This window comes from Dicentrarchus labrax, unplaced genomic scaffold (assembly GCF_905237075.1).
Source record: "Dicentrarchus labrax unplaced genomic scaffold, dlabrax2021, whole genome shotgun sequence".
Lineage (NCBI taxonomy): Eukaryota > Metazoa > Chordata > Actinopteri > Moronidae > Dicentrarchus > Dicentrarchus labrax.
Genome location: NW_026136724.1, coordinates 6,187,636 through 6,215,323, shown reverse-complemented (window position 1 = coordinate 6,215,323; position 27,688 = coordinate 6,187,636). Strand labels below are relative to the sequence as shown.

The 27,688-nt window shown below is 39.7% G+C and overlaps 3 protein-coding genes across 3 annotated transcripts; 1 reads left to right on the top strand and 2 right to left on the bottom strand.

The window, feature by feature from the left end:
• Positions 1 to 1,718: 1,718 nt before the first annotated feature.
• Positions 1,719 to 17,228, bottom strand: LOC127359067 (serine/threonine-protein kinase 38-like). The gene is made up of 14 exons (XM_051392743.1): positions 16,849 to 17,228; positions 11,126 to 11,265; positions 10,384 to 10,435; positions 10,148 to 10,270; positions 9,963 to 10,046; positions 9,724 to 9,847; positions 9,431 to 9,585; positions 9,169 to 9,271; positions 8,952 to 9,013; positions 8,562 to 8,679; positions 8,234 to 8,357; positions 7,965 to 8,060; positions 6,286 to 6,377; positions 1,719 to 6,106 (listed from the first exon to the last, which is right to left on the bottom strand). Exons 2-14 carry the CDS (start codon positions 11,257 to 11,259, stop codon positions 5,982 to 5,984), a joined length of 1,392 nt encoding a protein of 463 aa, XP_051248703.1. The 5' UTR covers positions 11,260 to 11,265; positions 16,849 to 17,228; the 3' UTR covers positions 1,719 to 5,981.
• Positions 17,229 to 19,476: 2,248 nt separating this feature from the next.
• med21 (mediator complex subunit 21) lies at positions 19,477 to 23,987 on the bottom strand. Its single transcript, XM_051392497.1, has 4 exons — positions 23,911 to 23,987; positions 23,431 to 23,545; positions 22,667 to 22,767; positions 19,477 to 20,188 (listed from the first exon to the last, which is right to left on the bottom strand). Exons 1-4 carry the CDS (start codon positions 23,950 to 23,952, stop codon positions 20,009 to 20,011), a joined length of 438 nt encoding a protein of 145 aa, XP_051248457.1. The 5' UTR covers positions 23,953 to 23,987; the 3' UTR covers positions 19,477 to 20,008.
• A 44-nt stretch (positions 23,988 to 24,031) lies between these two features.
• Positions 24,032 to 27,524, top strand: fgfr1op2 (FGFR1 oncogene partner 2). The gene is made up of 6 exons (XM_051392496.1): positions 24,032 to 24,280; positions 25,210 to 25,346; positions 25,573 to 25,690; positions 25,968 to 26,110; positions 26,261 to 26,374; positions 27,024 to 27,524. The coding sequence occupies exons 1-6, from the start codon at positions 24,256 to 24,258 to the stop codon at positions 27,159 to 27,161; spliced, it is 675 nt and encodes a 224-aa protein (XP_051248456.1). The 5' UTR covers positions 24,032 to 24,255; the 3' UTR covers positions 27,162 to 27,524.
• The last annotated feature ends 164 nt before the right edge of the window (positions 27,525 to 27,688 follow it).

The window sequence follows — 27,688 nt, the reverse complement described above, 5'->3', positions numbered from 1 at the left end:
GACACTCATGTACGTCAAGAGCGCCCTCTAGTGGCCTCAGTGAGTCACAGCAACAAGCTGTGCTGCTTTGCAAAAGGAGTTTGATGTTCAGTTAACTGTTCTTTTAAATTTCATTTATACAATTATAGGTCTGTTTCAGACATCATTACTTGCTTTTACTCAATATTTGCAATGAAACAGAGTAAGAATGAGCACTGGAAACATTTTATTGATTGACTATGCTGCATTTCTGTAAATTTAGATAATTAAGTAAAAAGTCTGACTGTAAATCCCACATTCACACAAGGTAAAACTGTATTTCATTGGATCAGTTTACTTTTTCTGTTTTGTATCTACCACAAAGTTTGTTTTTATTCACACCAAACCTCAGATATTTCAGTTAGTTGTAAGTATAATCATTTAAAATGCAGGAGACTACAGTAATAATGTAAGGCTGGAAGACATATAATTAAACCAGAATTTAGAGCACAAACATTTTGTCTGTAATCAAAAGAAACGGTGTCTTTTTCCATTGTTAGTTGCAATTCTGTTTCAGTTCTCCTCACTTACGTAATGAGGTCAAATTGAGGTGAAAGGCTGCTGTTGGATACATAATAAAGAACTGTACTCACTCTTATGGTTGACTAAACATTCTACTTTCAATTTCACAAAATGTATTTGCTTCCTAAGTATGATTTTGAAGACACCTTCAAAAACAACAAGAAAGAGTCTCATGATATGGAAGCCAAAAACTGCTGTGCTTGCAGTTTTTTTTTTTAAATACTCGAGATCACAAGTTTATGTATCTCACGACAAAATATCAAAAACTTATTGAATGAGCTCAAAGATGCCTGTAATATAAAAGATAACTTCATGCAACGTCCATTACGGAAGCCCAGAACGGCTGTGCATGCAGTTATGTTTTTAATGCTGTTATCTCGAGAAGGAAAGTTAATTACTTTGAGATAACCAGCTTTGTTATCCTCAGATAATGAGATAACTAACCTGATATCAGGAGAAAACAAATGCAGATGCTGATACACTGTAATGCAATTATTAACGTTATTTTAACTAAAAAAAGAACCCGAAAATTTTAAGTAACCCATACAAAACTTTTCATTTCAAAAAGATTCTTGATGAAGCAGCTTAGAAAATAAGTTTAGTAAGCTTTATAAGTTAATGAAACATTCCTGAATCAGTACTTATTTAGTATTTTGTCTTCACAGTAAAAACAAATAAAATAAAAACTACAAAAGTAAGTCGCTTGAATAAATGAATAAAATAAAGCTACTTGATTAAGATTTTTGTTTTTTTAAACTTACAAAATTGAGTTAGTTTTACTTAAAATTTTCGGCGTATGATAGACGTAGCACTGGTTCAACAATATGGACTGCGCTGACAGCATTAAAAAAAATTTGTCCTTTCTTTCTTTCAGCTTCCGTACTTCCAACTCCTTGACATTTCCCACTCAAAGTAACTGCTGATTCTGAATGTCAACATTACTCACTCTCTAATTCTTAACCAACTGAGCAGCTCCAGGTTGCATTCCCTTTCACATCTGTTTGGGACTGAATGGATTATGCTCACAAGCATTTCTAATAGTAGTGCCATGCAGCACAAGATTACTGAATTAACTCCAACACTTCAGAGCTTTCTCCGGGCGTGTTTATGGGACGTGTGGTCTTTACTTAAGCCCCACCTGCTCCCCATCTCCCAGCATAAAAAATAAACTTTTAGGCTTGTTGTGTTTAATTTTATTATTTTGTGCATTTTATCAACATAAAAACTCATCAACGTGAATGAATATATTAATGAGCATTTCCTCCTTCACTCCACAGACAGTTTCCTTCAAGTGTCTACAACAATATGTACACAGCATTACACATAAATACCTCACAACATAGTCCTGGTCCGTGGAGGGGGAGGAGAGGGGTGGGGTGGGGGGTAAACCTTAAATTCTTTCTTTTACAAGGGGGGGGGGATTACATATTACTAGCTTAATCACAGGGCTTTGAGGTTTCCGAGGACCAGTTACATCTAAAGTAGATTCTGGATTTGAGTGGGCCTTTAATCTGATTTATATTTTACGTTTGTGTTAATTGCTTTTTAAAAAGGATAAATACACCTCTTTAAACATCAGTCATGAAACATTATGTGACAGTGATCTGACCAACAGCTCACAGGGTCAGTCAGTAAGTTGGTTTGGTCCATCAGAAATGAATTGTCTAGTTTAACTCGCGATAAACGATTTCCTGAACTCTTTTCAACCTCGTGGAGAAATGAAGTCGCAATAATTTAGCTCCCTTCAGATAAAGTGGCACAGTAATGGTTTTCAAGTCATCTCATACATATACAGAATTGTATGGCTCCCCCAATACGGCATTTACCCTCCTTTTTTTCATCTCCTGTGCATCTACTTAAGAAGAAAACAAAAAATGTAATAATTTCTACTTCTTACAACACATGAACATGAGTTTGACATTGAACGCACATCACCTCACAACAAAAAGCACTGAGTATCTACTTCATACCTCACTTCTCACACAGTCACACTCACTCACACGCTAGTTTTTCCATGAACAATCTTAACTGTTTGGCTGGGAAACAGGACGCTGTGAATACAGCAGTTTGGCCTTTCCCAGGTTGTGTCAGTGTGTTCCAGTGATTAGACACAACCGGGAATCTGCAGCGGTAGCCATCAAAAGAATCCCCCCCCAAAAAAAAAAAGCAAGCCTGTGTTACAAACAGAGGGCAAGCTTGAAAGACAAGCATTTATAAGACAGGCAGGGTCTAATGAAAGCTGCTCTCCACCTGCATTATGGGAAATGTAGGATTCACTGTTTTTAGAACTTTAGCCATACTAGGGACTAAAAAGGGAAGATATCTCAGCCTCTGCTGCATCAATTTTGAGCATTTGTTTTAAAAACTGTCTCTTTGTAAGTGCAATACTAATTTGCTGGAGTGCCCCTTTAAATTTGAGGGAAATATTAAAAATCATCCAATTGAAATAAAGTGAATATTAGCACAAAATCACATTTATCAACACCTTCAACAAAATAATTTGTCAACCCTAATTTGTACAGACTATGTACTTTTTATATACTTTTTAGGCGGTCTTTATAGTGCGTTCTTAGCCAATTTTAACAGGACTACCAAAAAAAATTAACTATGAGAAGAGGGACTGGTACAGGTGTATTATAATAACCAACCTCCAACTTATCAAACCACAAGACCACTTTCTCTATCAATCCCACAGAAACAGCATCACAAACAGTTTAATAAGGGATTCCTGTGATGGCTACAGCTGTCCAATATGATACAGTCCTCAGTACGTCTCCTGTCCCTGTATGTACATTTATAGCTTCTCTTGCATTTTGACACTTAACAGACGTGCCGACTGAGAAACATCTGTCTCTGCGCACTCATTTTCTGACTCGTGTAGAAATAGAAATGAAAATTAATTAAATTATTTCATAACCAAGTTTAGCTCTCTCGAAAGGTGTTTTTTAAGGTAGTTCTGAGTTAAGTGCAGTAAGCGACAGCTACATCTGAATTTGTATTCAGACCACGACATGTGATGATCAGAGTTCTTTGGTAACTATTTTTAGCGCTGTGTCTAGTCACAACTCTGAGCAGACGATAAATGGGTTGTTGTGTTAAGAAAGACAGGCCCGCTGTTAGCTTTTTATGTTTAGGGGTTTTTTTTGAGAAAAACAAAAAAGAAACATTAAATACATCCAATGGATACTTAACAAAAAACATTTAAGAACCTCTAAGACAAAAACCATACATGTTTCCAAGTATCTACCTATTTTCATTCATCTTTACTTGACAAAGACCCTTTGTCCATTGTGTTTGCCTTGATGTTTTTATGAGCCCATTGTTTTCTTATGTAACCTATAAAAACCTGTCATTTTCTGTACTTCCTTTGTTTCATCACTCTGTTTAATCATCTTTATCACTGAACTTATGTTTTATGACTCTGCAGACATATTCAATGACACATCAGAGCTTTCCATTGGCTTTAAGAGATACAAGTTGACTTCTAAAGCTTATCATTTTTCCCTTTCGCTTTCACTTTTCCCCTGTTGTTATTGTTCTCCTTCAAACAGCTTTATTATTATTTCTAATAGCAATTAATACCTTCTGATTAATCTCAGAAAACATTTCAGAAGTATCTTGTTATTATTGTTTTTTAGCTATTTAAAAGGCACTTTGCAGGTTTTTTCCACCCAAGAGGGAAGTGACTGACCCTCGGGCTCATTAGAATTAAAACCAGGGGAAATATCAATTACTGTAGCACTAATCTGAACAAAACAACTGGCTCTAAAGGGAAGTGACACACTCTGCACTTTGTTTGGCACAAGGGAACGGGCAACACTCCACAGTAACGGATGTCGAGCACAGGGTAAACTGCATTCAGATGTTTCCTGGCAACAACTTGTTGTTCCTCTGTGAGAAAGAGCAACAGCCCCTGAGGCAACGCCACAGGAAGAGTTGCCCCACGGAGCTGACACAAAGTCACAATGTGTATCACCACCATCAGGGTTCAAGGAGGATTCCAGCATGATTTGAATTTTCGCTCATTTGTTTTTGATTTTCCATCCCCTTCTCTCCACAACCGTCACTGAAAACAACTAGACCCGTTCGATTCACTCTCCTCCATCACTGTGCAGAAGAGGCAAAAACAGTTTTATAATGATAAAAACTTTTGGAAGAATTCTGGTTGCTTTTTCTTATATAAATGTATTGTTACACGTCCTACAGAACCCAACAAGACTGACAGTCTACAGCCATGCTAGCAGCTCTGTGAGGCTGCACTTGTTCACAGCTGTGCTTTGAGTTAACGTCAGCATACTGACATCCACAGACAATGTTAACATGTTGATGTTACCCAGGTTCACCATCATATTTAGCATGTTAGCATGGTAACATCTGCTAATTTGCCCTAACCTCAAAGTACAGGTGATGGAAATGTCATTAGTTTTAGAGGTATTTGGTCATTAAACAACAAAGTGCTGAACAAACTGTTATTCTGACCCGATGAAAGTTATTACAAATCACACTGAGGGGAACACATTTCATGGAAATCCATCCAATAGTTGTTGAGATATTTCATTCTGGGCCAAAGTGATGGACTGACATTGCCATCTCCAGACCTACACTGCTAGCATGGCTTAAAATGTGTCTATAAACCTAAAGCATATCAATACAGTGCAACAATTTTGATGCTAATTGAGCTTCCATTGGGATCCACTAGCATTTTGCTAACAAGAATATTCTAGTATATAATATAGCTGATTTTGAGGGTTCAGGCTCCACTTCCTGTTACAAACAACCCAATCGAGCCAACAGATGTAAGATTTTGTCCCCCTTTTCGCTTTTAAATGCCATCTTTGCCAGTGGGAGCCAAAACCCTGGAAACCATGCTGGAACGTTCCTTTGAAGTCCATGAACAGAGTATAACAGTATGGGCGAGAACAAGTTAGGACTACCTTTAACTCACTAATCTTTCAGAGTTTGACTACAGTGTATAGAGCTCGTCTTCAGTAACAGAAATTCTGTTAGCATCAGAGCTAATTTAGCCGCCAGTGTAGAAACTACCGCTGTGAAGATGTCGATGCAGTGATTTGTATTCCATCCTCACTCCACACTGTTGCTTTTAGGCAGTAAAAAAATCCTCTCCAGAAGCGATATGCCGCTGAACATGCAGATATGCTGATTTAGTGTCCTAGTTAGTGAGCTGGCCTGAGAGCTATGGCTAAAGACGGCACGTGTATACGATATAAACAACCGAGGTAATGCGGTAACGCTCCTTAATTTCCGAGCTCTTGGCGGTTCTTGCAGCGGCTGAGCAGACCTAAATAACTTTTGATGAGGGTTAAATTTATACTGAGAGGCTGACAAGCGCAGCCTTCAGCACCAGCGGGGGCTCCACGGCCCGACCCTGTGTCCGTAAACGTCTGTTTTCTCCACACAACACCGTCTCCCTGGTTGGTGTGTCAGGCCTTCCCTGCCTTCATGTATGTGGGGATGGTGCCTCGCTGAGTCAGACCCTCAAAGCGTTTGTATGTGTAGTTGAGGAACACCCAGTCCTTCGATTTAAAGTCCGGCTCTGTTGCGCTGGCTGTTAATAAACAAAACAAAAGGAGGTGTTACTTTACGTGAGGGCGCTACGGATCATACTGTGTAAATGAGAAGCCATGAAAATATTAAAAGAGAGTAATCAGCGAGGAGCAGTCACTTATTGTCAATAATAATGTTCCAAAGAAGGTGTTTTCCAGCAGAACATTTCATAAGACGAACCTGGCTGAAGGATGTCTGATTCAGGGAAGTCGTCAAAGTTTGAGGTGTCGTCGATGCTCTTGATTTCAATGGAGATGGCTGCTGGCCGCTCCCTGTGGGGGCAAGACAGAGAGGATCATGGACGGTTGAGGAGGAAGGGAAGAAGCTTTGCTTTGTGCATAAGCAGTTACCTTTTCAGACATAGAACACGCAACATCGCTGCCTTCATCTATTTAGAGTCATTTGTTAGTCAGACATAAATGTTCCGTATGGTTTTATTCAGACATTTACAGAAGGAGCCAAGTGCCGGATTTTCAGGGGGTGTTCAATTGCTCTTTAATCACATTTCCACCCCAAGGGCAAAAATCTTCCTAATAATGTAAAATCTTAACTTCTTATTTTCTCTCAGCAAAAGGCGATTCTACTTGTATGCATTACAGTGATGTTAATCAGGCTTTATTCTCTCCATACCCGTTTTACCTTGTGTTGCTTTGGCCTTGACATTAATCTGACCGCACTTGAGTCACGTTGAAGTGTTCCCGAAATGTTATAGGTCTGACCCACTTAGACTGTCATCTGGACTTTTACATAAAAGTGACTCATTCAGATATGAGACCAATATGTTAAATTGCTACCACATTTATGTAAGGTGGTGTCTGTCTGAAAGTGGCTTTATACTGAGTATTCATTTTGTCAGATCTTTTTCTAATTTAATCTTAGTCCAGTTGTTTTTATCATATTAAATCAACCGAATCCTATTTTTAAGTCCAGTTTTAGTTGACTTCAAGTCTGGGCATTATCGTCTGATTTTAGTCATAAGATTATATTGAACATTTCAGTCCATCTAGTCAAACCAAAACCAATCATTTCTTGTCATTTTAGTCAAACGCATGGCACATGAGATTGTATCTTATTATCTGATGAGAAACAGGTTGAATGATCAAGAGGGTCTAGTGTTCTGGTGGTATCAATTTATGGAATATATCCATGGAACATGTTCTGATTTGCATCTTTATTTTGAACCAACACACTTCAATTACTGGCCCGGGGCCCAATGCCCTTTTTAAAACCATTAGAAAACAATGAGTGCTGTACAGACAATAAAATGTCACCAGCTGTTTTATGGCCACATTGCATCCCTTCCGATAAAGCAATGCCTTTGGGTTTTTTTCTCAGCCTTACTGTAACGAAAATGGGCCCAAATATCACCTTGTTCCTTTCGCTCAAGCCTTGTTGTCATTGTTAACCTGCTTTCTGTAAAATGGGTGGTGTAAGTTAATCTGACTGTGCTGCCGGTGTAATCGCGATCAGAGTTATTATAGTTTGGTATTTTCCATTAGTTTCATTCTAAAGAAAGATTTAATCAATGTTTTTATTTTGTAGGGGACTTTTGAATTTTCGTTTTTTTCCCCATCGAAAATAATGCATGCTGATACAGTCAGGTAGTGTTTAATGATGTTGGTGCTGTTATTGTCTCATCTTATTCATGGCAAAAAGTTATTTATTTTTTATTTTACCTTTATTCAACCAGATAAGCAAATTGAGAACCAATTGTCATTCACAATGACGACCTGGCCTTAAGGCAGTGACAGGCCTTCAAGTCGTTACAACAATTAAACACAGATACAAAAAGGTCACTGATGAACATTTCTAGTCATAGTTTTCATTAACGATATTAGAACTATTCATGCTTCATGTACCTGATGTGCTCCCAGTCCACTGACTCAAAAAACTGATGACTCTTGATCTCCTCCACGCTCACAGCTCCAATCCTGTTCTCAGGATCAGTGCAATACCTGAAACACACAAACCAACAGCAGTCTGATTAAAGTCCAATCTGTCCAATAAACCTTTATATACACATCATTCAGACATATAGTCACTGTGTACACCAACATGTTTGCCCATGTGGCCTTCATGTTAGTTTTTAGAAGAAAAAACTGAAATAAAAATGTATCTTTTCTCAAACCTTAATATCAAGTCTTTGGCCCTCTCTGAGATGGGGACTTCAGGTGGGAAGACAAGGGTTTCCTTCCAGTTCATCACCTTCCTGTACGTCTCCTGCGGTGTCTCAGAGCAGAACGGAGGATAACCTGAACACAGACAACGAGCATTTTAGAAAACGCTGGCGGTACCCCAACACTGCCTGCAATAGTCCACTGACTTGTAAATAACTTGTTGTAATTTCACACATTATTTCATTTGTGACATCTGCAATGTGTGAAAGGATTACACATTCAGAAAAACAGTTCTGCTGTAAAATAATCTTTCTTACACACAGACATCTGCATGCTTACCGATGAGCATTTCGTACATGATGACACCCAGAGACCACCAGTCACACAGCTTGTTGTATCCCGTCTGCATGAAGACTTCAGGAGCAATGTAGTCTGGCGTTCCCACAGTAGAATAAGCCTGAGAGTCACATAGAAACAGAGAACCTGAGGACTCTGGGTAGGAATATATACACATTAAACACTGACAGGTCAATGTTCAATTAATGTTGACATGAAGTTACATTAGCCAGGATTTAGAGGCTGCTGTGTCAATTTTTGCAGAGACCAGGAAGCTGCTTTTTTCCCCCTTTTCTTCTCCTGCATGTTGCAGCAGGTCTGTGCACTATTCTTTCCCTCCATCTCTCTAGCGTCTTATGCACTTCTTTCATTCATAAAATGCCAAAGCCTTACCAGCTGCCTCCGGTTCTTCTTCCAGGTTTCTGCTTTCCTCTTGGAGTTCATATTTTGAAAGGCTGCCAGACACAGGAGAGTAAGAGTGATTACTGAAATATTTACAGTGTTTTTGCAAAAGATCAAAGCAGAGTCTCTCTGAACATTTATTATAGGGTTTGGATCTGGTTCCAGTGATGTTCGGTTTTTCTTGTCAGTATTAGATTTTTAAACTCACAGAAATCACTGGGCGGGTTGTGCGTCAGGTTCCTGTAAAATTCTGTGCGATGCGCCTTCTTCAGTCCCGTACACAGGCCGAAGTCTGACAGTTTCACGTGTCCCTGGTAGCACAAACACATTTCATGTCATCTGAAGAAAGCACACACACACACACACACACACACACACACACACACACACACACACACACACACACACACACACACACACACACACACACACACACAAAAAACATCTGGGTTTCTGTCAGCGAGTCTCACCCTGGAGTCCAGAAGCAGGTTGTCTGGTTTGATGTCTCTGTGGATGAAGCCCAGCTGGTGGATGGAGTCGATGGCCAGAACCGTCTCTGCGATGTAGAACTGGGTGGCCTCTTCTGACAGGGTGTCCTTCTTCATCAGCAGGGTCATCATGTCACCTGGCAACAAGGTCAGAACTTTTAAAAATGATAATACAAAACATTTTTGTGCAGATTAATTTCGCACTATAGCGATTCATGCTGTATCCCGTTAAGTCTGTGATGACCTCAAACACAAACAAAGTTATCAGTGCAAACCTCCAGGCAGGAACTCCATGATGAGGTAGAGGTTCCTCTTGTCCTGAAAGCTGTAGAACATCTTGACCACCCAGGCGCCGTCCGCCTCCACCAGAATATCCCTCTCTGCCCGGATGTGGGCAACCTGCAGGGAGACGGTAAACAACATAAGACACTTGCAGAACGAAAGCGTGATCGCAGCAGCTCTAACAGCATGCCTCGACATCCCTGGGAGACTGTGGTGCAGACAAATACTTTACCTGTTCTTTCTCCAGCATGTCTGCTTTTCTCAAAATCTTCATGGCGTAAATGTGACCTGTGTCTTTTTTCTGCACCAAACGGACCTGAAGGAGACAACATCACAGTTAAATTCATGAGGAATGGTATTAAACATTTCTAGCAATGAAATGTTCTATTTAAATGTACAAGGGCTTTTGTTTTGTACCTCTCCAAAGGCACCTCGTCCAATAACTTTGAGGGACTCAAAGTCGTCCAAGCCGAGCCGCGTCCTCTTCAGTCGCAAAAACTCGGTCTCCTTACGGGCGTGCTGTGAGCGGCGCATTACTTTCTGCAAAATATGGACAGATAGATAGTGAGTAATCAGAGGAAAATTTAAAAGGAAAAAAACACCTTTTTCTAAAGAATGTCGGTCTGTAAGCGAGATGACAAAGCGTACTGTACCTCCTCATCTGGCAAACCCTCTTCATCCATGGCCTTCTCCAGCTTCTTCTGCCTAGGAATTAAAAAAAGAAGCATACAATGAAAATAGTGCTTTCATACAAATCTGAAAAGGGCTAAAAAAAAATATAGCAAATTGTACGATGAACGAGTGAGACATTTTGGAGTGAAAAACGTACAGGGTCAGATTAAATGTCCTAAAACTGGTCAGATCTTGACAATGAATCTCCTGTTGGTTTACGCAGGGTGTAAACAGTGATTCAGCTGCCTTTTACAAGCGGCACTAAACCGTGTTACCCGGACTAGAGATCAGCTCACATGTGGTAATGTGAGAACACGACAGGCAGATTATGAGATGCCCTTTGTTGTGCCCACACCTGCGATGAAACACCTCTGCACTGTTTCCTTTTCCAGCAGCGGATGGACTGACACTTGATGCTTAAAATAACAGATACATACATGCAGAGAGGTAACTGAGATAACTGGCTGCACTATAGTGAAGGTGTAGGACAACTAGTACTGCATGGGGTAATTAATACAGGCACATTGTCCAGAAAGTAAAAGGTAAAGTAAAATAAACTTTGTTTATTGTAGCCTTTGTTGAACAGACGTACAATTGTCTGGAGTAATACTGATAAATAATGTAACTGGACGGTGTGTTTCCATACATTTGTATGGCAAAAGTGCAGGTGGTCTAATATCAACAGGTACTGTCGGCTATATTAACACATTAAACGAGTTTTACCTCATCTCGCGCTCCTCGTGCTGCGTGAGCAGAGTGCTGTAGAAATTTTCCAGTGTCAGCTTGGCCACAGTCACCCTCTCTCGGGTGTGGTTGCTCATGGGAAGGGCAGCTGCAGTCCCTCCCGTCATGGCCATACTATCCTGTACGACAACAAACAAAAACCATCAGGTTGTGCACATCAGTCCAGTCACTGTTTCTACCTGTGTGGTAAACGTCTATCTGAATTTTACTATTGATTTTCTCCACTTCTACAATATTACTTTAACCTGCCAGTGAGAAGAAACAACACTTTCATTCTCTTACTACTTACTAATTAAAATCCTTTACCAATAAACCACACGCTCAGGAGCTTTGCTGCTGCAGCCTTACTTTGTCTGATATGACAAGTAGCTTATGGCAGCTGATTGGTGGGAGTATAAATCAGCACTAGCATTAGCATGTTCCCAGTATCCTTGCATGTTAGCAATTACTTCACAAGCTACAGTTCACTAGCCCTCTGAGTAGCCCCTACGTCACCAAGCCTGTAACAATGTCTACTTGCTGATAGAAATCACTTGAACACGTTCTCGTCTGACTGGTCCTTTATCCTGTAATCGTCACTCATTGTAACGGTGTCTCCTGCTCGCTTGCTTTAAATGTGTAGGAGGTTCACACAATGCCCTCTGTTCAGGCCCCAAGTATCCTGCAATGACAAGAACCCTCACAGGCTTCCCACCCACCAACACAGACAGCTACAGGCCTGATGTAGTGGCTGATAAGTTTACCCCTATACCATCTGTGTGACTGCCCTCTACAGTATCTACAGTGAGTCAGTCAGCACAGGAATGAACAACGTAACCTTGCAACTGAGGTTAAATGAGTGTGTCCAACATTGTGTAATGTCCTATTAAAGGAGCACTCCACCAATGTTTTGTATTATGTATAAAGCAACAGACTTTGATAAAAATCGAAGCAGTGTGTGTCAAGCTCCAAAAACGCTGAATCTTACACTTCCCATAATGCCATTTGATAGTCTTTCATTTGACACTCCACTCCTGGCAGACAACTATGTCTTTTAAACTCTGTTGACATTGTCAGACTTTAGAAAGTGCCCTCCAGAAACACTTTATTACAACTGTTTTTACAGGCTGAGTAATACTGTCTGATGAATTAACTGATGATCGTAATGTGTAAAATCTGTTGAGTGCCCCTTTAAATATACATTTTAAGAGCTGCACTGGGTCCAATTGTAATGTAAAAACATCACAGTGCTGAATTTAAATAGAGAATATAAAGAATAAATTCATAAAGCCAAGCACTGAAATTCAAAGAGCAAAATGACTCCTAGATGGCAGTGAGCAGTGCTCTCTGTAAAGATCGATTAAAGCGCCTCAGCCTCACTCACACACTCACACACACTCACACACACACTCACACTATGGAGACATGCTGGGTTATGTGATGTGCAATTTATTGACGACATGCTGCATATTTCTGGGTATTGAAGGTTTTAAAACTTCCATATTCAAAACATTATATGCGTTCTTTTCCCCCTTCAGTGCACGAGGTAATCAAATGCAACCCGATGGTGTAACCTTTTCGGTTCTGACTGAGAGGCCACACTGGGTATTGGTAAATGATCAGGAGCTATCCATTTTACATTTCAATGAGAGCAGCTCTGGAACAGATCCCCTGACCTCAGACTACCAGGAGTCAGATCCCCGGTACAAAAATATTCTTGTGACCCTAAAAACAGTGGCAGGGAATCATGTGTTGGGTGGCTCATGGTCTGCAGGGTTTCATTCCAGGAACTAATCAGTGAAACCGGCACAGATAGTTCTCAGCACGCATTCCTTTGCGTTTTTTACACCATCTCCGATAATGTCAGACTGATTCTAAACCAAAAGAAAACAAACAAAGAGAAAAGAAAAAGATCCTGGAAAGGTGCTTGTCACTCATCGTTCATTTGCTAGAACAACAAATCACATAAGAAATAGCACTTTGGTCCGTATCCACGCTCTCTTTTATGAAACGTTTGGTCTCTCCCAGGCAATTTGGGAGCTACTTTCTCTATAAGGGCACATTCTGACATCTTGGATTTGATGTGTAGTCCTGGTGTGGGTGGAATGAAAACCACAGAGAGTAGAAGAAAGAAAGAAAGAAAGACACACACACACACACCACACACACACACACACACACACACACACACACACACACACACACACACACACAGGTGAAGTGGAGGTTATTTGAATAAAAACCAAACATGAATGATGTAAAGGACTGCAAGGACAAAGTCAGTGCTAAGAAGGGGAGTTCAATTCTCTTCTTCTTTAAATTAATAGAATATTATTTGTAACATATTATGTAATAGAGTGAAAGAGGAAGAGGGTGGATGTGTACATCATCAATCACTTCAGGAGTATGTACGGTATGAATGGGCTTGATTAGCTCACGCAGAGATAAAACAGCCCTGCAGTCCTAAGATAGGACCCATGTTTCGTCTAGTCACAGGTCCCTTTTTCCGTCCCGGCCCCAACAATCCCACAACAACAAGACGCTTCCTGACTTCTGAGAAAAATCACTGAATCACTGCTGAAAACTGCTCGGTTTGGGAGGCTTCTATTGGCTGGAAAACAAGGACACTGGCAAAAAAGGGTGTTGAGTTACTGAGGTCTGTGCAGATTTACTGGAGCACAACACTCCTAAGAAGCTCAACGTCATCACTAATAAAATGACAATCTTGAACAAACACAAAGCAGCACCAGAAGACTAAATACAGCTCCTGTGGTCTCATGTGTCCCATGTAGGCCCTTTGTGATGGCGGGGATCCTCTGTACCTACTGTAGGTACGACAACAGATCAACAAAGGCACACAATTCAATCAAGGACTGGTGTTCTTTTTGATCAAATTTAGGTCCCTCAGTCAGGGTCGCTTGGTGGACAATGTGTGAGCATGCTGGGTAGTGCAGTGACGAGCTGAAGTAGCTGTATAACCGCAGGAGATCAGCAATGATCGATCACAATGCTTTTATTTTGACTTGATTTATTATTTTTATTAAGAGAGTTTATCAAAAGTCCCTAAATGTCGAGGTTTTCCAGGACACGTGGAAACCCTGGTGTTACCATGGTAATCAACATCCAAATAAGTATTTGAATGCTTTGGATTTTTTTTAAAGACAGGTTGAAACCTGATCCTGCAGCGTTTCCCACAAAGACTTAACTTGGGCGGACCGTCGAGGTATATTAAGGGCTGACGACCCATTTTACACAGAAACACAGGGAGAGAGGAGAGAGAGAGAGAGATGTTATCTGGTATTACGTTAGCAGACGAGAACAAACAAGGAGACAGAGGACACTAGCTTGCTCTCCATCCCTGTCATCAACCCCTTTATCCACAACCTAATTATTAAAGCTCTACATTTGTGTTTTAATTTTATATTGTCTAAATCAAATATTGAAAATGATTTTTTTAAAAGTTGTATTCATGGTCAACTGGGGAATAGAAGTCCAAAATTCACTCTCCTTTTAGCTCTGTTTTTGGTTTCCACTAACTCCTTTAGCTGCTAAATGGTCCACTATGTATACCAGCTAGCTGCTAACTTTGTCAGTCTGTCTGTTTTTAGAGCTTCTTCACTGAAAACAGCTGCCTGTCGCTGCCAGAAACGATGAGAGTGAAGAGAGTTAAGAGGAAAAGTACTCACTCTGTTAATACACAGTACAACTATTGATTATAGCCTCTTTAATGATGTCTAATCTAGTCTAAATTACAATTTAGATTTAAAAAGTCATCTTGTAAAGCCATTTATTCAAAGATTACATTCATATTATTGTTACTTTATGTCCTTTCTGTGGAGGAACATACTGCCCAGGTCTACCAGTTAGCTGTACAGAGCTCAAATTGAGCAATGGAATTAATGTGCACACTTGAGTCATTGGCCTGGGTGGATTCTGTGTTCGTTTCCCCACCAAGGTGGAAAATTAAGTATTTAAACTGTTACACAGTTTTGCCTTAAGCTCAGACTGAAAGGATTCAGTTTGGCTTGAAGCTAACCAGATCCACCCCATAGCTAAACAAACTAGGTTATACCACTCAGGCACTTATAAGGAAGTGCATTATAAAAGCACGCTCACTGTCTGGAGAGCCTGCAACCTAAGAACAGGGGACAGGGGCCGAATCCGGCCGGCCAAAACTATAATCTATAAATAAGATCAAGTATTTGTTCACAATTAATTTTAAAAAAAGTTTTAAAACTCAGATGGCATTCCCTCCTCTTACTGAAACTGTTAAAGGACTAGTCCATCAAAATTATACAAAATATACTCATTTCCTCTGTCGTGATGCAGATTTGTCCTTTAAGAAAACACTGCCCCAGCCCCACTCTGAATAACAAATCAAATAAATAACCGTCCTCCCAGACATTTTCAAAACCATACATAGACAAGTATTTCCCAATGAATAGTGCTGACAGCGAGGTCTCTGTATGGATTATCCTGAGTTTTCGATACTGCATAGCTAACAACCAACAACAACAAACAACAACATAACAAGAAATCTATCATCCTGTTGACACACTGAAATCCATTATCTGAGCTGGCAGATAATGAGCTGTTTTTAATACTATGTGTGTGTAGGGAAACTTTTGATCTTTTTAAGTTTAAAGTTAAAATAAAACCCAGGCAAAAGATCCAGATAGTGTAACTTTTTCCTCACGTTAGGTGTTGGACTTCTCAGTCTGGTGTTTAATTACTGAGTTAAGGATGTGTGTGTATGGAAGTACACACTCACACACACTCACACACACTCCACCCTTTAAGTACTGTAAGTGACTGGACAGGAAACCCTTTCCGTCCCAAATGAAAGGGTTCAGTCATGACGCCTCAGAGAGGAATGGGGCGCACACACACACACACACACACACACACACACACCAAAAAAAAAAACAACTATACAAAATAACAGGCACTTTTGTGTTGAAAAGTCAAATTTAACATTCTGATGATGGGAACTTCATAGTGTGCATCAATTATTCAATAATATTCCATCAATAAAATGAACATTGTGGAGCATCACCTAAGATAACATAAGGCAATATTTCCATTATATATCCTTATTCATAGTTACACAGTGTTTGTTTTTCTAGTGTTAACGTATACTTAAAAATATGCTCCAAAATTAGAGAGAAATGCCAAAAAAACCCACTAATTTTAAATATATTTCAAATATATTGGCAGATGTGTACTGTCAATGTATTTCAAATTAAAAAAGGGCTAAATACATGTAAAACTAATAACTTATTAGTATGTTAAATGAGTAAAGTAATTGCTTTTATCCCAGTGTGATGAATTCCACTATGACCTGCAGAGATGGTGTTCAGTGAGCTGTTACACATATGAAGGTCCAGTCTGGCTAATGTTTCACAGCTCACCTAAACTCAAACTTCTGGTACGTCTGCGTTACTATCTGATACCAGTCTGCCACTGCTGCAAGGCACATGGCGGCCGATACTACATTCATATTAAGTAATTAATGAATTAATTAATATGAATTATAGTGTTAATATTAGGTGATGAAATACAAACACTGGCTGAGTTAGTTGCCGTGTTGCGTTAGCTAGCTATTTGGCCGCTATATCGTTATTCCCTCTGCGGCTGTCTGGCAGGTTCCATGACAGCCACAAATAAAAAATCTCGACAGCATGAAAATAAAAAGCATTCTGTGTGAAATATTTTTCACCTACCTCCGTGTCCTGCTCCAGAGTCAATTATTGGCTTGCCGCCACCCCACGACCCAGAAGAAAGAAATATATTGTGTTTTTTCCCTATTTTCTGCCTAATATTTAGGCAGTTGAAGGCTCGAGAGGCTCCAGTTATTGGCCACCCTTCAGAGGAACTTCTCAGGCTGCACAGTAAACATCGCCGATATTAACGCCAAATCATAACAAAAGTCCCCTGACGTTGCCAGCACGCTAACCTGAAATAATTTGAAAACATTTTACGGTCTTCATTTTGTACCCCCTGACCTCAAAATGCCGCGCTTTATCCGTCTTTATCGCTATAAAATATGAAATAAGCAGCGCTGCTTCCCGGGACCGTTGGGCTCATCAGACGCTCCGGCCACGCAACGGCGTTGTATTTGAGTGACGTTAGAATGAACCAATCAGCGATAAGGAAAATGATCTGTGGTTTCCATTGGCCAATCATATGCGGAATATACACATGAATGACACACGTATCAGCCAATGAGAAGGTCTGAACCGCCCTGCAATGGTTGTGTTCCAGGACGCAGGTTCATTTGGCTAGCAAGCATTTGTAGCTATGAAAGAATATACTGTAGCTACAGTAGTTGTAAGCTCTGTTACATAATTTTATTGGTCAGTGCATGCCCTTATTAAAAGAAAAATATTATTGTGATTCTTTTTAGAACTATATTACACAGACAACACTGAAATAATTTGTTCCTTCACACATAAATAGCAAGTGCCATATAAACTACAGGAGGGTATCTAAGGTCAATAAAAGGTCACATATGATCAAACATACAAATTACAGGTTTTGAATTTCTATAGTTGTAGTAAGAGACATTTACTGAAAAAAAAACATATAAGACTGATATTATTATTATATTGAAATATCCCTACTTTACTATACATGACAGCAAAAATGTAATCTATACCCCATGGACTGCTTTCACCTACTGACAACACAGGAGATAAAATGCCATGAAGTATGATAAGATACATATAATATGATAGAGCGGCCAGACAGGCAGCTATAGTCTAGGAATATATATAGAGGACATATTTCTATTAATGCAAGATCAGAGACCATTGTTTAAACAGGACAGTGCAGATTGTTTTCACATGACAGTACAATCTAGAAAATAGATTTGTTTCATCCCAGCGAGGGTGCTTTGTATTCACCCTGTCTGAATCCTTTCATTTCCTTGTTCACTTGTGTCTATATGCTAAAGGTCCATAGTTCAAAGAACAAGTGTATGCAGTAAGGAAGTGTCCTGATTACTACTGAAAAATGCAGATAACAAAACTGGAACACCAACAACAAACTTTTGTTGACCAAAACACATCGTAGAGCAGTCCAGGCTGGTAGCTCAAGCGTCCCTGCCATAAATCTCCTTATTTGGACGGGCTGAGTACTTTTACTGTTAGAGCCATGATGTCAACATACACAGAGGTGGGTGTACCCTGCTAACACGTCTGGGTGTGGTGTCCATCAGACAAGGCTGTTTTTATATTTCTCACATCAATGTGGTCCACTGAGCTGTGACGCAGCCCCTATATTTAGATTTGGGATATAAACTCTCTGGCCTGCAGCCTATGCTTTGCCAAGTTCAGTGTGAAACAGACTGAGCCACATTTGTAATGAAACCGAGACGGCACATGTGTGGAAACATTGCAGTGACAGTTATGGCGGTTTTCAAATGTTAACAGTTCAACCTAAGAAGGATTTTCATACCTCAGATTATTTATTGGATTGTCCAAATCATCTTGTTTTAAATCATTTAATCACTACCCGGGTCCTCTCAGGCTGCTTGGGCTTTAGAAAAAAAGATGCATACAAAAAAGTCTTTCTCTTATCTTTAGAGACTTCATAAAAAAGGGTGATAAGAGCTTTTGATGTCATAGAAACACATAATGTGGCAGCTTATGCAATTCAAGTGCCACTGTTTCCCCCCCAAAAAAAGCATAAAACACACCCCAAGAACTCATCTTCAATGTGTTTCTGATCTTCCTCGCCTTCAATCTTCTAATTTCTCATACTGAATCTTTCATTTTCTAAGTTTCTCTTCCCTACATAACATGCTATTCTTATCTTACTTATGAAATTGTCTCAGACATCATGAAATATACTTAAACCACAGCTCAGTTCCTAAAAACATTGGACATTTTCAGGAAATTGTGTTCTATTTCAGATGTTTCGCTGATGCTCCCGTTTAGATTGACAGAAAATAGCGAGTCATCCATCCTTAAAAAGTGTGGTCATACTAAAAATGAGATCATTCCAACAAAAGCACTGAGTGTCAAGTTATGAGCTCTCATATTTTCTGCTTCATCATGATTTATCATTTGTGATTCTTTAATGAAATATGGGCCGTAGTACCATGATAGACTCACCTGATCAATTTCGGGCTGATACAGAATAAGGCACCACAAATGTTTATGATTAAGGACTGAAAAAGACAACAGTCCAGGCATTTTGGATATGATCTAGTCTTTTTACAAATAAATATGATGAGCTTGTGAGCACTGCAACAATAAAAATCCTCCATGCTCTGGAGAAAAGTGCTTCTTCTTATTGTTTTCCAATAAAAAGATACAATTAGTTAGAATAAATGAAAACCCCAAAGACTTTGTTCAAGCTTTATTAAAAAAAAAAAAAAGACTCATCAGTTGTGGAGTTGCAGTGAGCTGAGCAGTTTTGTGTTGTGAGGTTTTTGAGTGAAGATACTCAAAAATTTGAATTTCAATCATTTCATTCATAAATATCTACAAAAACAGACGTCATCAATTTACAACATATACATAAAACATAAAAAAACATGACAGGGTGACATATTTAGATCAAAGCCTTCTGGACTATAAAGAATATTTCTCTTTCAGCAGAATGGTCCACACACAGACCAGTGTGTATGTGACAACGTCTTGTACTCTTTTCCAACGGGTACCCAATGCCAACGTCCTATGTGACAATAACACTGTAATTAAGCAACCAAACGATGTTTCAATGACTGTGTGGCATCTCACATTTCCTTTATAGACAGATTCAGCATATTTGAGTGTTTTGAGGCTTGCAGCTGATGTTTGAGGGTTAACATAAAGAGTGAAAATGAGAAGGAAATGACAGAAAATTGTCCAGAACTGCATCATGTTTGTTGCGGGGTCAGGATTCAGCCGGTGAAGGGTGGCTCGGTGCTCCGTTGCGGGTGCGTAGCTGAGACTGGGCGATGTCAGCCAGGGCGCTCTGGATCTTTTCCAGCAGCTTGTCGCCGCGGTAAACCACCTCCTCGAGACGAGCTGCTGCCTCGTGGTTCTCCTCCTCCAGCTGCCGTAGACTGGCCGCCTGACGAGGGGTCACAGCCAGTCAGATTCATTTACAATGAAACATGAAGGTATTGTGCATCAAATGAGTGTATTTTTATTTATTTATGACTGTGACCTTCAGCTCTTACACTAAACCAAAAACATCCTTTGTTCGAATTATTTATGACAGAAGGTTTTGTGATTGACGACTCCTTCCCTCTCCCTAACTTGGCTGATGCACTTGTGACAACGGACATTAATAGCCAAACTATTTAAAGTCTTTGAGCTACAACATAGAAAAACAACTGTGTTATTGTGCTGTTAAGACAAATGCCAGTTACTTACGATTGACTGGAGGCTCAGAGAAAAGAAAAATCAAACGGGTGTAAAGGAAGTGATTCACAGGTGTGCTCAGAGTCTCTTGGGATGTTAGTGTGCAGCTGATACTTTCACTTATTAAATACTGTATTGACACAGTTACTTATAACCAATAACGTAAAACTTCAATTAAAAGCAGGGTCCCAAATAGACGCAGGTCTCCTCTAACAGCCCGGTGTGGCTACACGTTTTGACAAATAAGCACAAGTCTTAAATCCAGACGCCTGGTCTGGATTTTATAGAAACTCTTTGGATGTATAAAACCTCTTAAAGTCCACTAGTTAGCCTGCTTGAGTGAGTTCCTAGCTGCTTAGATCTCCTACACAAATATAAACTTTCGTCAATATGAACATGCTGCACATTGTTAGATCAGTTAGATTCTCCACAGTTCAGTTGTTCAGTTCATATTACATAAACCACAGGCAAAGTATCAAATGAATGATTTGTAATTTATATGTCAAAAACCTATAAGTAATATTCATACTGGTTAAAATAAACAATATGATAGTAGTGAGCAAGAGTTTTGTATAAAATTAATTAAAGGCCTGTCCCATATAGATGCCTGTTCCAAATATAGGAATGTTGAGTTCAGTGACTGAAGCAAACAAAAGCCTTGACTATTAATTGAAGATTTAAGCTGTGCACTACAGGACAGCTGCTGTTATGAGAGCCTCTCCTATTTCCCTGTCTGCAGATATGTCCTCGTTTTTATTGGTAAATCCGTCTATAGTGCTTATGAGCAGAAGTTATGTTCAGATATTGTTGTGGGTCAATGATAGCTGAATTCCATTTGGCTGCTTTATTGTTTATGCTGGCTCACTGTTGCACTGTCATGACTAACTGGGATACAGAACAGAGTCATCATTGATGTAATTTAGTAACACGTGTGCTTCGTCTATTACAACAAGTGACAATGTCCTGTTGGACTGACACCATCCCTCTACCGGATGCCTTATTAAGTCTCATCACCAAACACGATATTGTGTCATGCTTTCATGTTACATGTGACAAAACTGAGAATATTTGCCTACCATTATTATCCATATTGTACTATTTTTGTGGTATATGTAGATTCACTGTACAGTTATTTGTAGCACTTATGTAATTCAAAACCAATACAAACTTCCCACTGGGATTAATACAGTACTCCATATTTCTATTTTTATGTTGGACAGAGCATCAAACACTTCTTTAGTACAGTAAATGAAGGATATCCATGGACAGTATGCTCTCATATCCTCTAGTTTCAGGAGAGGAGCCCAGCAGCAACACTGTTGATCTTTCCTCCCTCAACTTAACCAAGTGACAGAATTAAATTCTTTAAAGGTCACTTTTGTCTACACTGCTACAGATGACAAGAACATATCAAAATGATTTGTTTTTGGTAAAGTTGTTATTATGCCAAAGTTTAAGAAATACAATGTTCAAAGAGTTAGAAATGGTCTTTCTCATCCCATTCTTAACTTTTGAGTGATGTAAACTAAATGTACTTAAGAATAACTTTAGAATCAGAGTCATCCTTATCATTGCATACTGATAAAATGATGTTCTGGAGACTGTGGATGTAAGCTGTAACTAGTAACTGGTGTAACATTGAATCTACTGAATAAAAAGGTGCTCAAAAATACATTTAGAAGTCATACTCTATATCCTAACAGTCATTCCAGATATATATCACTTGCATACCCTACGCGGATCATTTGAGTTAATCTAATATAACCTTCTAATTTCAGGAAAGGAATCAACACAGAAATAGCAGCAACCTTCCCTCTCTCTTTCCACTGTAGACAAAATAAGAAATTCAATTTCAGAGCTCATCAGAAACTCTCATTGGCCCTTCAACAACAGCCGTACATTTTCAGAACCCCAAAACACTTACAGTTGGTCGGAGTACAGTATATGATAAACTGATTTATTAGTTTCAGAAATTAAAAAAATGTTGTTTGCTTTATACGCATCAGCATGCATCATTTTCTTTTTCAGAGTCTTGAGCTGTCAAAGCAGAAAGCAGCTGTTCACCTGGCTCCCTCTGCTGACTGAAAGCTAGAAATACTAACGTGTCTGTGTTCATCCCATTTTAAGCAGAGAATTCGTAACTGGAATGCGTGTCTGAAAGGTACTTTCACGTGAATGTGCTGACCTGCAGAGCTGCCGTGGACTCCTCACTGGGGAGAGAGTCGATTAGTACGTCCACATCTTTGGCTGTTCTGGCGATCAGGGCTGCAAATAGCTGGGCATATTCTAGAGAGAGACAAACATTTGGATCCTAATGTTAAAAGAAAATAAAAAAATCTCTGTCTTGTGGGTTAGCAGATTATCAAACAGTTAAGACAGATAATATTAAGATACAAAGATATAAAAACAGACTAAAGATTTTCAGTGTTTTACATAAAGAAATGTACACAAACGATGTAACAATGTATTTTCTCATGCAACACTACCTAAAGATACAGTATTGTAGCTGCATTGTGGTTTTATATAAGTATTGCTAAAAACAATCTGCAATGATTCAGAAGTGATCCAGGCTAAGGGTATTGCCCAATACTGATGTACTGAAACTAATGGGGCTAATTCTTCTAAAGTGTATGGTCACATAAAGCTGTAACATCAGCTCTTGACTCTCAGTGGCAAATTTATACAATTATATTCTTTAAGTCTGACATTTTTAGGTATTGTTTATAAAATTGTGTTGTTGCAAATGATACCTGTGACTGGGACATTGAGTGTTATCATGGATTAGTCTGGCAATACACCTTCAGTTTACTAAGGTCAATATTGGATTGATACATCAATGTAAACCAGAAAGTGTTGAGAGACAATAGATATTATATTTTATGAGAAAATAGAGAGGCAAATCCCAAAGATGAGGGATTAAAGGGTTTAAAAGAGGAACAAATAAACCACCTTCGGTTGGGTTCGCTGGCTGATCTTTGTTGATGGCCGTCTGGATGTTACTGAAGGAAGCTGGAGGCGCACATTGCTGCAGGACGCCGATGGCATTACAAAACTGATCTGCAAGCTGGACACACAAAACAAATACCATTCAGCTCAAAGTCACACTTTCATTCAAGCAGGAAGCTAATTGTTGACGCTGCTAGTCAGTTTGCTACATAGTAAATATGAGCCACTTCGTAGTTCCCATGTTTTAAGAGTGCAGCACATACATGGAAATGTAAAATGCAAACAGTAGCAGATGTTTGTGTGTTCAATATCACCTCGAGCTACAGGCCCTCGGTCGTTAGCAGCCCGGTGATGTAGCAATGTTAACAGGTTAGAGGAAAAACTGGACTACTGCAATCAGCAACCACCTTCAAATGCTACATACAGTCAAATATATAGTTGTTTTGGTTAGCTATTGTTTAAAAACACCCAAATGTTCCTTACCGAATTGACAGCGTCTTGGAGCTGTGTTAGCCTGTCCGCCATGTTTTCTGTGATTTAACGAAATCGCGCGAGAATTTCCTGATATGATAACATCTCGCGGGATTGGACGTGATTTGGGAAGCCTTGTTTTTGCATATTATCGTGTAGAGTTAGCTGTAGCCGCTCCACTCATCTCGAGACTGACTTTACAACAAACGAGTGGAGATAGAGACACATATTTGTGTTTTACAGAGGAGTAGTGCTGCACCACAACCTCTACTTGTAGCTCCTCGATGGGGACGAAGTAGCCTGGAGCTAATGTTAGCCGCTAACATCAACAGGAAGTAGCGGACTAGCTAAATTCCAATGGCTTGCACTTTGAGTTCTCCAGGTACAACACTTTATTACTTAACCGATTTCATAACGCTAGAGATAAAGGAGTATTTTGAATGCCAGGCGACCAGTTATACGAGCATTTTTAATGTTTGTAAGGGACTCAGGTGGAGTAGCAGGACAGCTTTACTGTGCTAAGTCAGCTAATAAGTTAGCAAAGACTTGTTTGTGCTGCTGGTGGTCTAATACTGATTAGTCAGTTAACTGAAGCAGATACACACAGTGTGTAAGTGGGTTTACGTTTACTACAGCTAAGGTAAATATGGCGTACAAGTAACTAAATACATCTCTTACAACAAGGCAGTGTTAGCTCGAGCGAATTAGCTGACACAGCAGCTGTCATCCAAGGTGTGGGAGAAGGAGAGTAGGGTTAGCACCGAGCTAATGCTGTTTGTGGTTAGTTCTCTGATTAATCTTTTATTGATTTGGTCATTGTCTTGAGCAATTCATGTTAGTTGGATTTACTTAAGTGACTCGAGTTGGGCACAGTCTAACATTTCTGTTAGTGTCACCCTTCACTTAAGGTCAGAAAGCTGTGTAATGAATAACTTGATGAGGAATGATGTGCTTTATCTAGCCCAGTTTACTACCTGAGATAAAAGCCTGATTAAAAAGCACAGACTTGTAAATGGAAGTTGTGAGGGTTGGGCAAGTTTGAGGAGATTAAATATCACTGTGTTTGATTTCATATTCAGGCTGTTTATGTATTTACATGCAAGACTTTTGAACCAGTCATCAAGTAGCCATATTGGGAATAAATCAAGTAAAATTCATTGATCTTTACAGAAGAAAAGAATAACTAAACTACCCCTGCTTTTACAACACTATTTAAGATTTTATTTGTCATCTTACCTGTAAGGCACTGAATGGATTAGTCTACGTGTTAACCTGCTGTTTACTACTCTGAAATATATTCCCTCCCCACAGGCATGAACTGTACCTTAGAGAAGGTCCTGGCTGATGCCAAATCATTAGTGGAAAGGCTTCGTAACCATGACAACGCTGCTGAGATGTTAATCGAACAGACGACATCGCTCAACAAGCGAGTGGATGCCATGAAACAGGTACGGTGTCACATGATGTTGCTGCCAGTTAAAGATGAATGTTCTGCAAAATTTCAAAAAGCTAACATAGACGGAGTGAAAGTAAGTATAAGGGATGTGATTAACTTTTAAGAGGCTTTTTTTTTTTCCTTTTTTGAAACATGTCTTGACTTGTGAGGCCAGCAGCAATAAAACTGTTGAAAAATTGTTGTTCAATGGCAGTTGGTTGGTTTTCTCTTATTGGCAGTACCAGGAGGAGATTGACTCATTGAACCAGGTCGCACGACATCGTCCCCGTTCTAGTCTGGTTCTGGGAATCCAACAAGAGAACCGCCAGATCAGAGAGCTCCAGCAGGAAAACAAAGGTAGTCTTTGATATTTAATGTTCATCTTGTTGTATGGCTGCTTTATCCAGTTTTGAGGAAAACGGGACAAAGAAATTAGGTATTTGTTAAAGCCATCATCCAATTTTGGTAGCGAACTCCTGTTGGTCACAGCCAGACCTTTTGTATTTTTTATAAAATAAGTGAGGTGTGGTTGCTTATAACAGCAGGGCGACATGAAGCTGACTTATGTTCTTGTAGGAGTTGTATGCAATATTGTGTCCTGCACAAACCAAGCCTGTGCTCACTCTTCCTGCAGAGCTACGGACGTCGTTGGAGGAACACCAGTCTGCGCTAGAGCTCATCATGACCAAATACAGGGAGCAGGTGTTCAGGCTCCTCATGGCCAGCAAGAGGGACGACCCCACCATCTTGACCCAGCTGAAGGAGCAGCACACCACGGTCAGTGAGGCACACCCTAACCCTTTAATAAAGTAACTTAAAGGCACAAAAACACCAATAGAATGTTGCACTATTTTAAACATTTTTAATACTGTTTTTATTTACATACTTCTGCAACCTTTTATTTATTCTTATTCACTTTTTTTCTAGGAAATGCAAGCACACATAGACAAGATCAATGAGATGGCCTCTGTGATGAGGAAGGCGATAGAGGTGGACGAGGGGCGGACATGTGAAGACGAGGAGAGGATTAAACAGCTAGAGGTAAAAGTCCTGCCCTGTTCAACATGTACTTCCAACTATTCCAAATACACAAGAGACCCTAGTTGTCCCAATAAAATTCCAGCCAGGGTTACAGACTCTTGTCTGTGAACAGAAGTGACAAATCAAAACATGAGAAGAAAATCCTAGATAGCTTTTTTGTCTTGCTACACTTTGATAGCTGTCGATTCTGGCGAGCAAACATGACACAAGGAATTCTAGTGAGAAATAGCAGCTATTGCAGAAGTTATAATGCTAATGTAGTGTGTATGACGTCACCAAAACAAATCATAGAAGCCCCCTCATCCTGGATAAACCAGACACTAGATGTCAGATATAATATTGCATTAGTCCAAAATAATCTGTCATAATATATGACATAACTTGTAATATCACTTTTTTTTTTTAAACACACCAAAATGCAGAAAAAGATGCTAGGGTGTAATTCAGAAATTGTGTCATCACATAACTTGTCCAGCAGAGCGCGCCCCAACCCATTATTTGCAATACCGTGGAAGCAGCTCACTAATGGTTGAACAAAACTGACATTAAAAAGATGCAGCATTAAGTGAGAAGCCTGAAAGTAACTAGTAGACCTTCTGTTAGTGGTGGTCTCATTTCTTCTGAATGTTTGGCTGTTTCTATATTTTAGCTGGAGAACAGCGGACTCCGAGAGCTGCTGGGAATCAGTCGCGAGGCTTTCCTGATCCTGAAGAGAGAAGACGCATCAGAGAGCACGTCACTGTCGCCGCTGCTGACCAGCGCTGACGTCAGCTTACGGAAGAGTTAGAGAGCCCGTGGCGACTGCCCCCCTCCCCCTACTGCTGCCACTACTGTGTACAGTGTGTACAGTCTGTTGCCACATACCACTAGACCTTTCACCCTGCAGATTCTTCCAACGATCGACCTTCCCCTGAAGCATTTACAGCATGATGGTCCAGAGCTGCATCCCCGACCGGTGATTCACACACAAGCAGTGTGCACATACATCCTTCTCTCTTTTTTGTTGTTTTTTTTTTGTTGTTGTTGTTGGTACTTCTGTTATGTTTGCTTTTTTTTTGCCAGCATGCATGAGTCTGTGGTGTCTGCAAGGTTTTAATGTGTGAATGGGTAAAAGAAGGGCTTGAGTTAAAATAAACCTGTAAACATGAAATAGTCTCTGCTGTGTTTATGTGGATTTAATTTACCTCTCAAATGTGTGACACAGTGCAGATTCCCATGGTTCTAGTTCTGCTTGGTTGGCCTGTGCAGGTACTCCACTTCTCCCTTTCACTCTTCATGTTATTGTAACACATCGTCAACAAAAGCTTAAAAGCA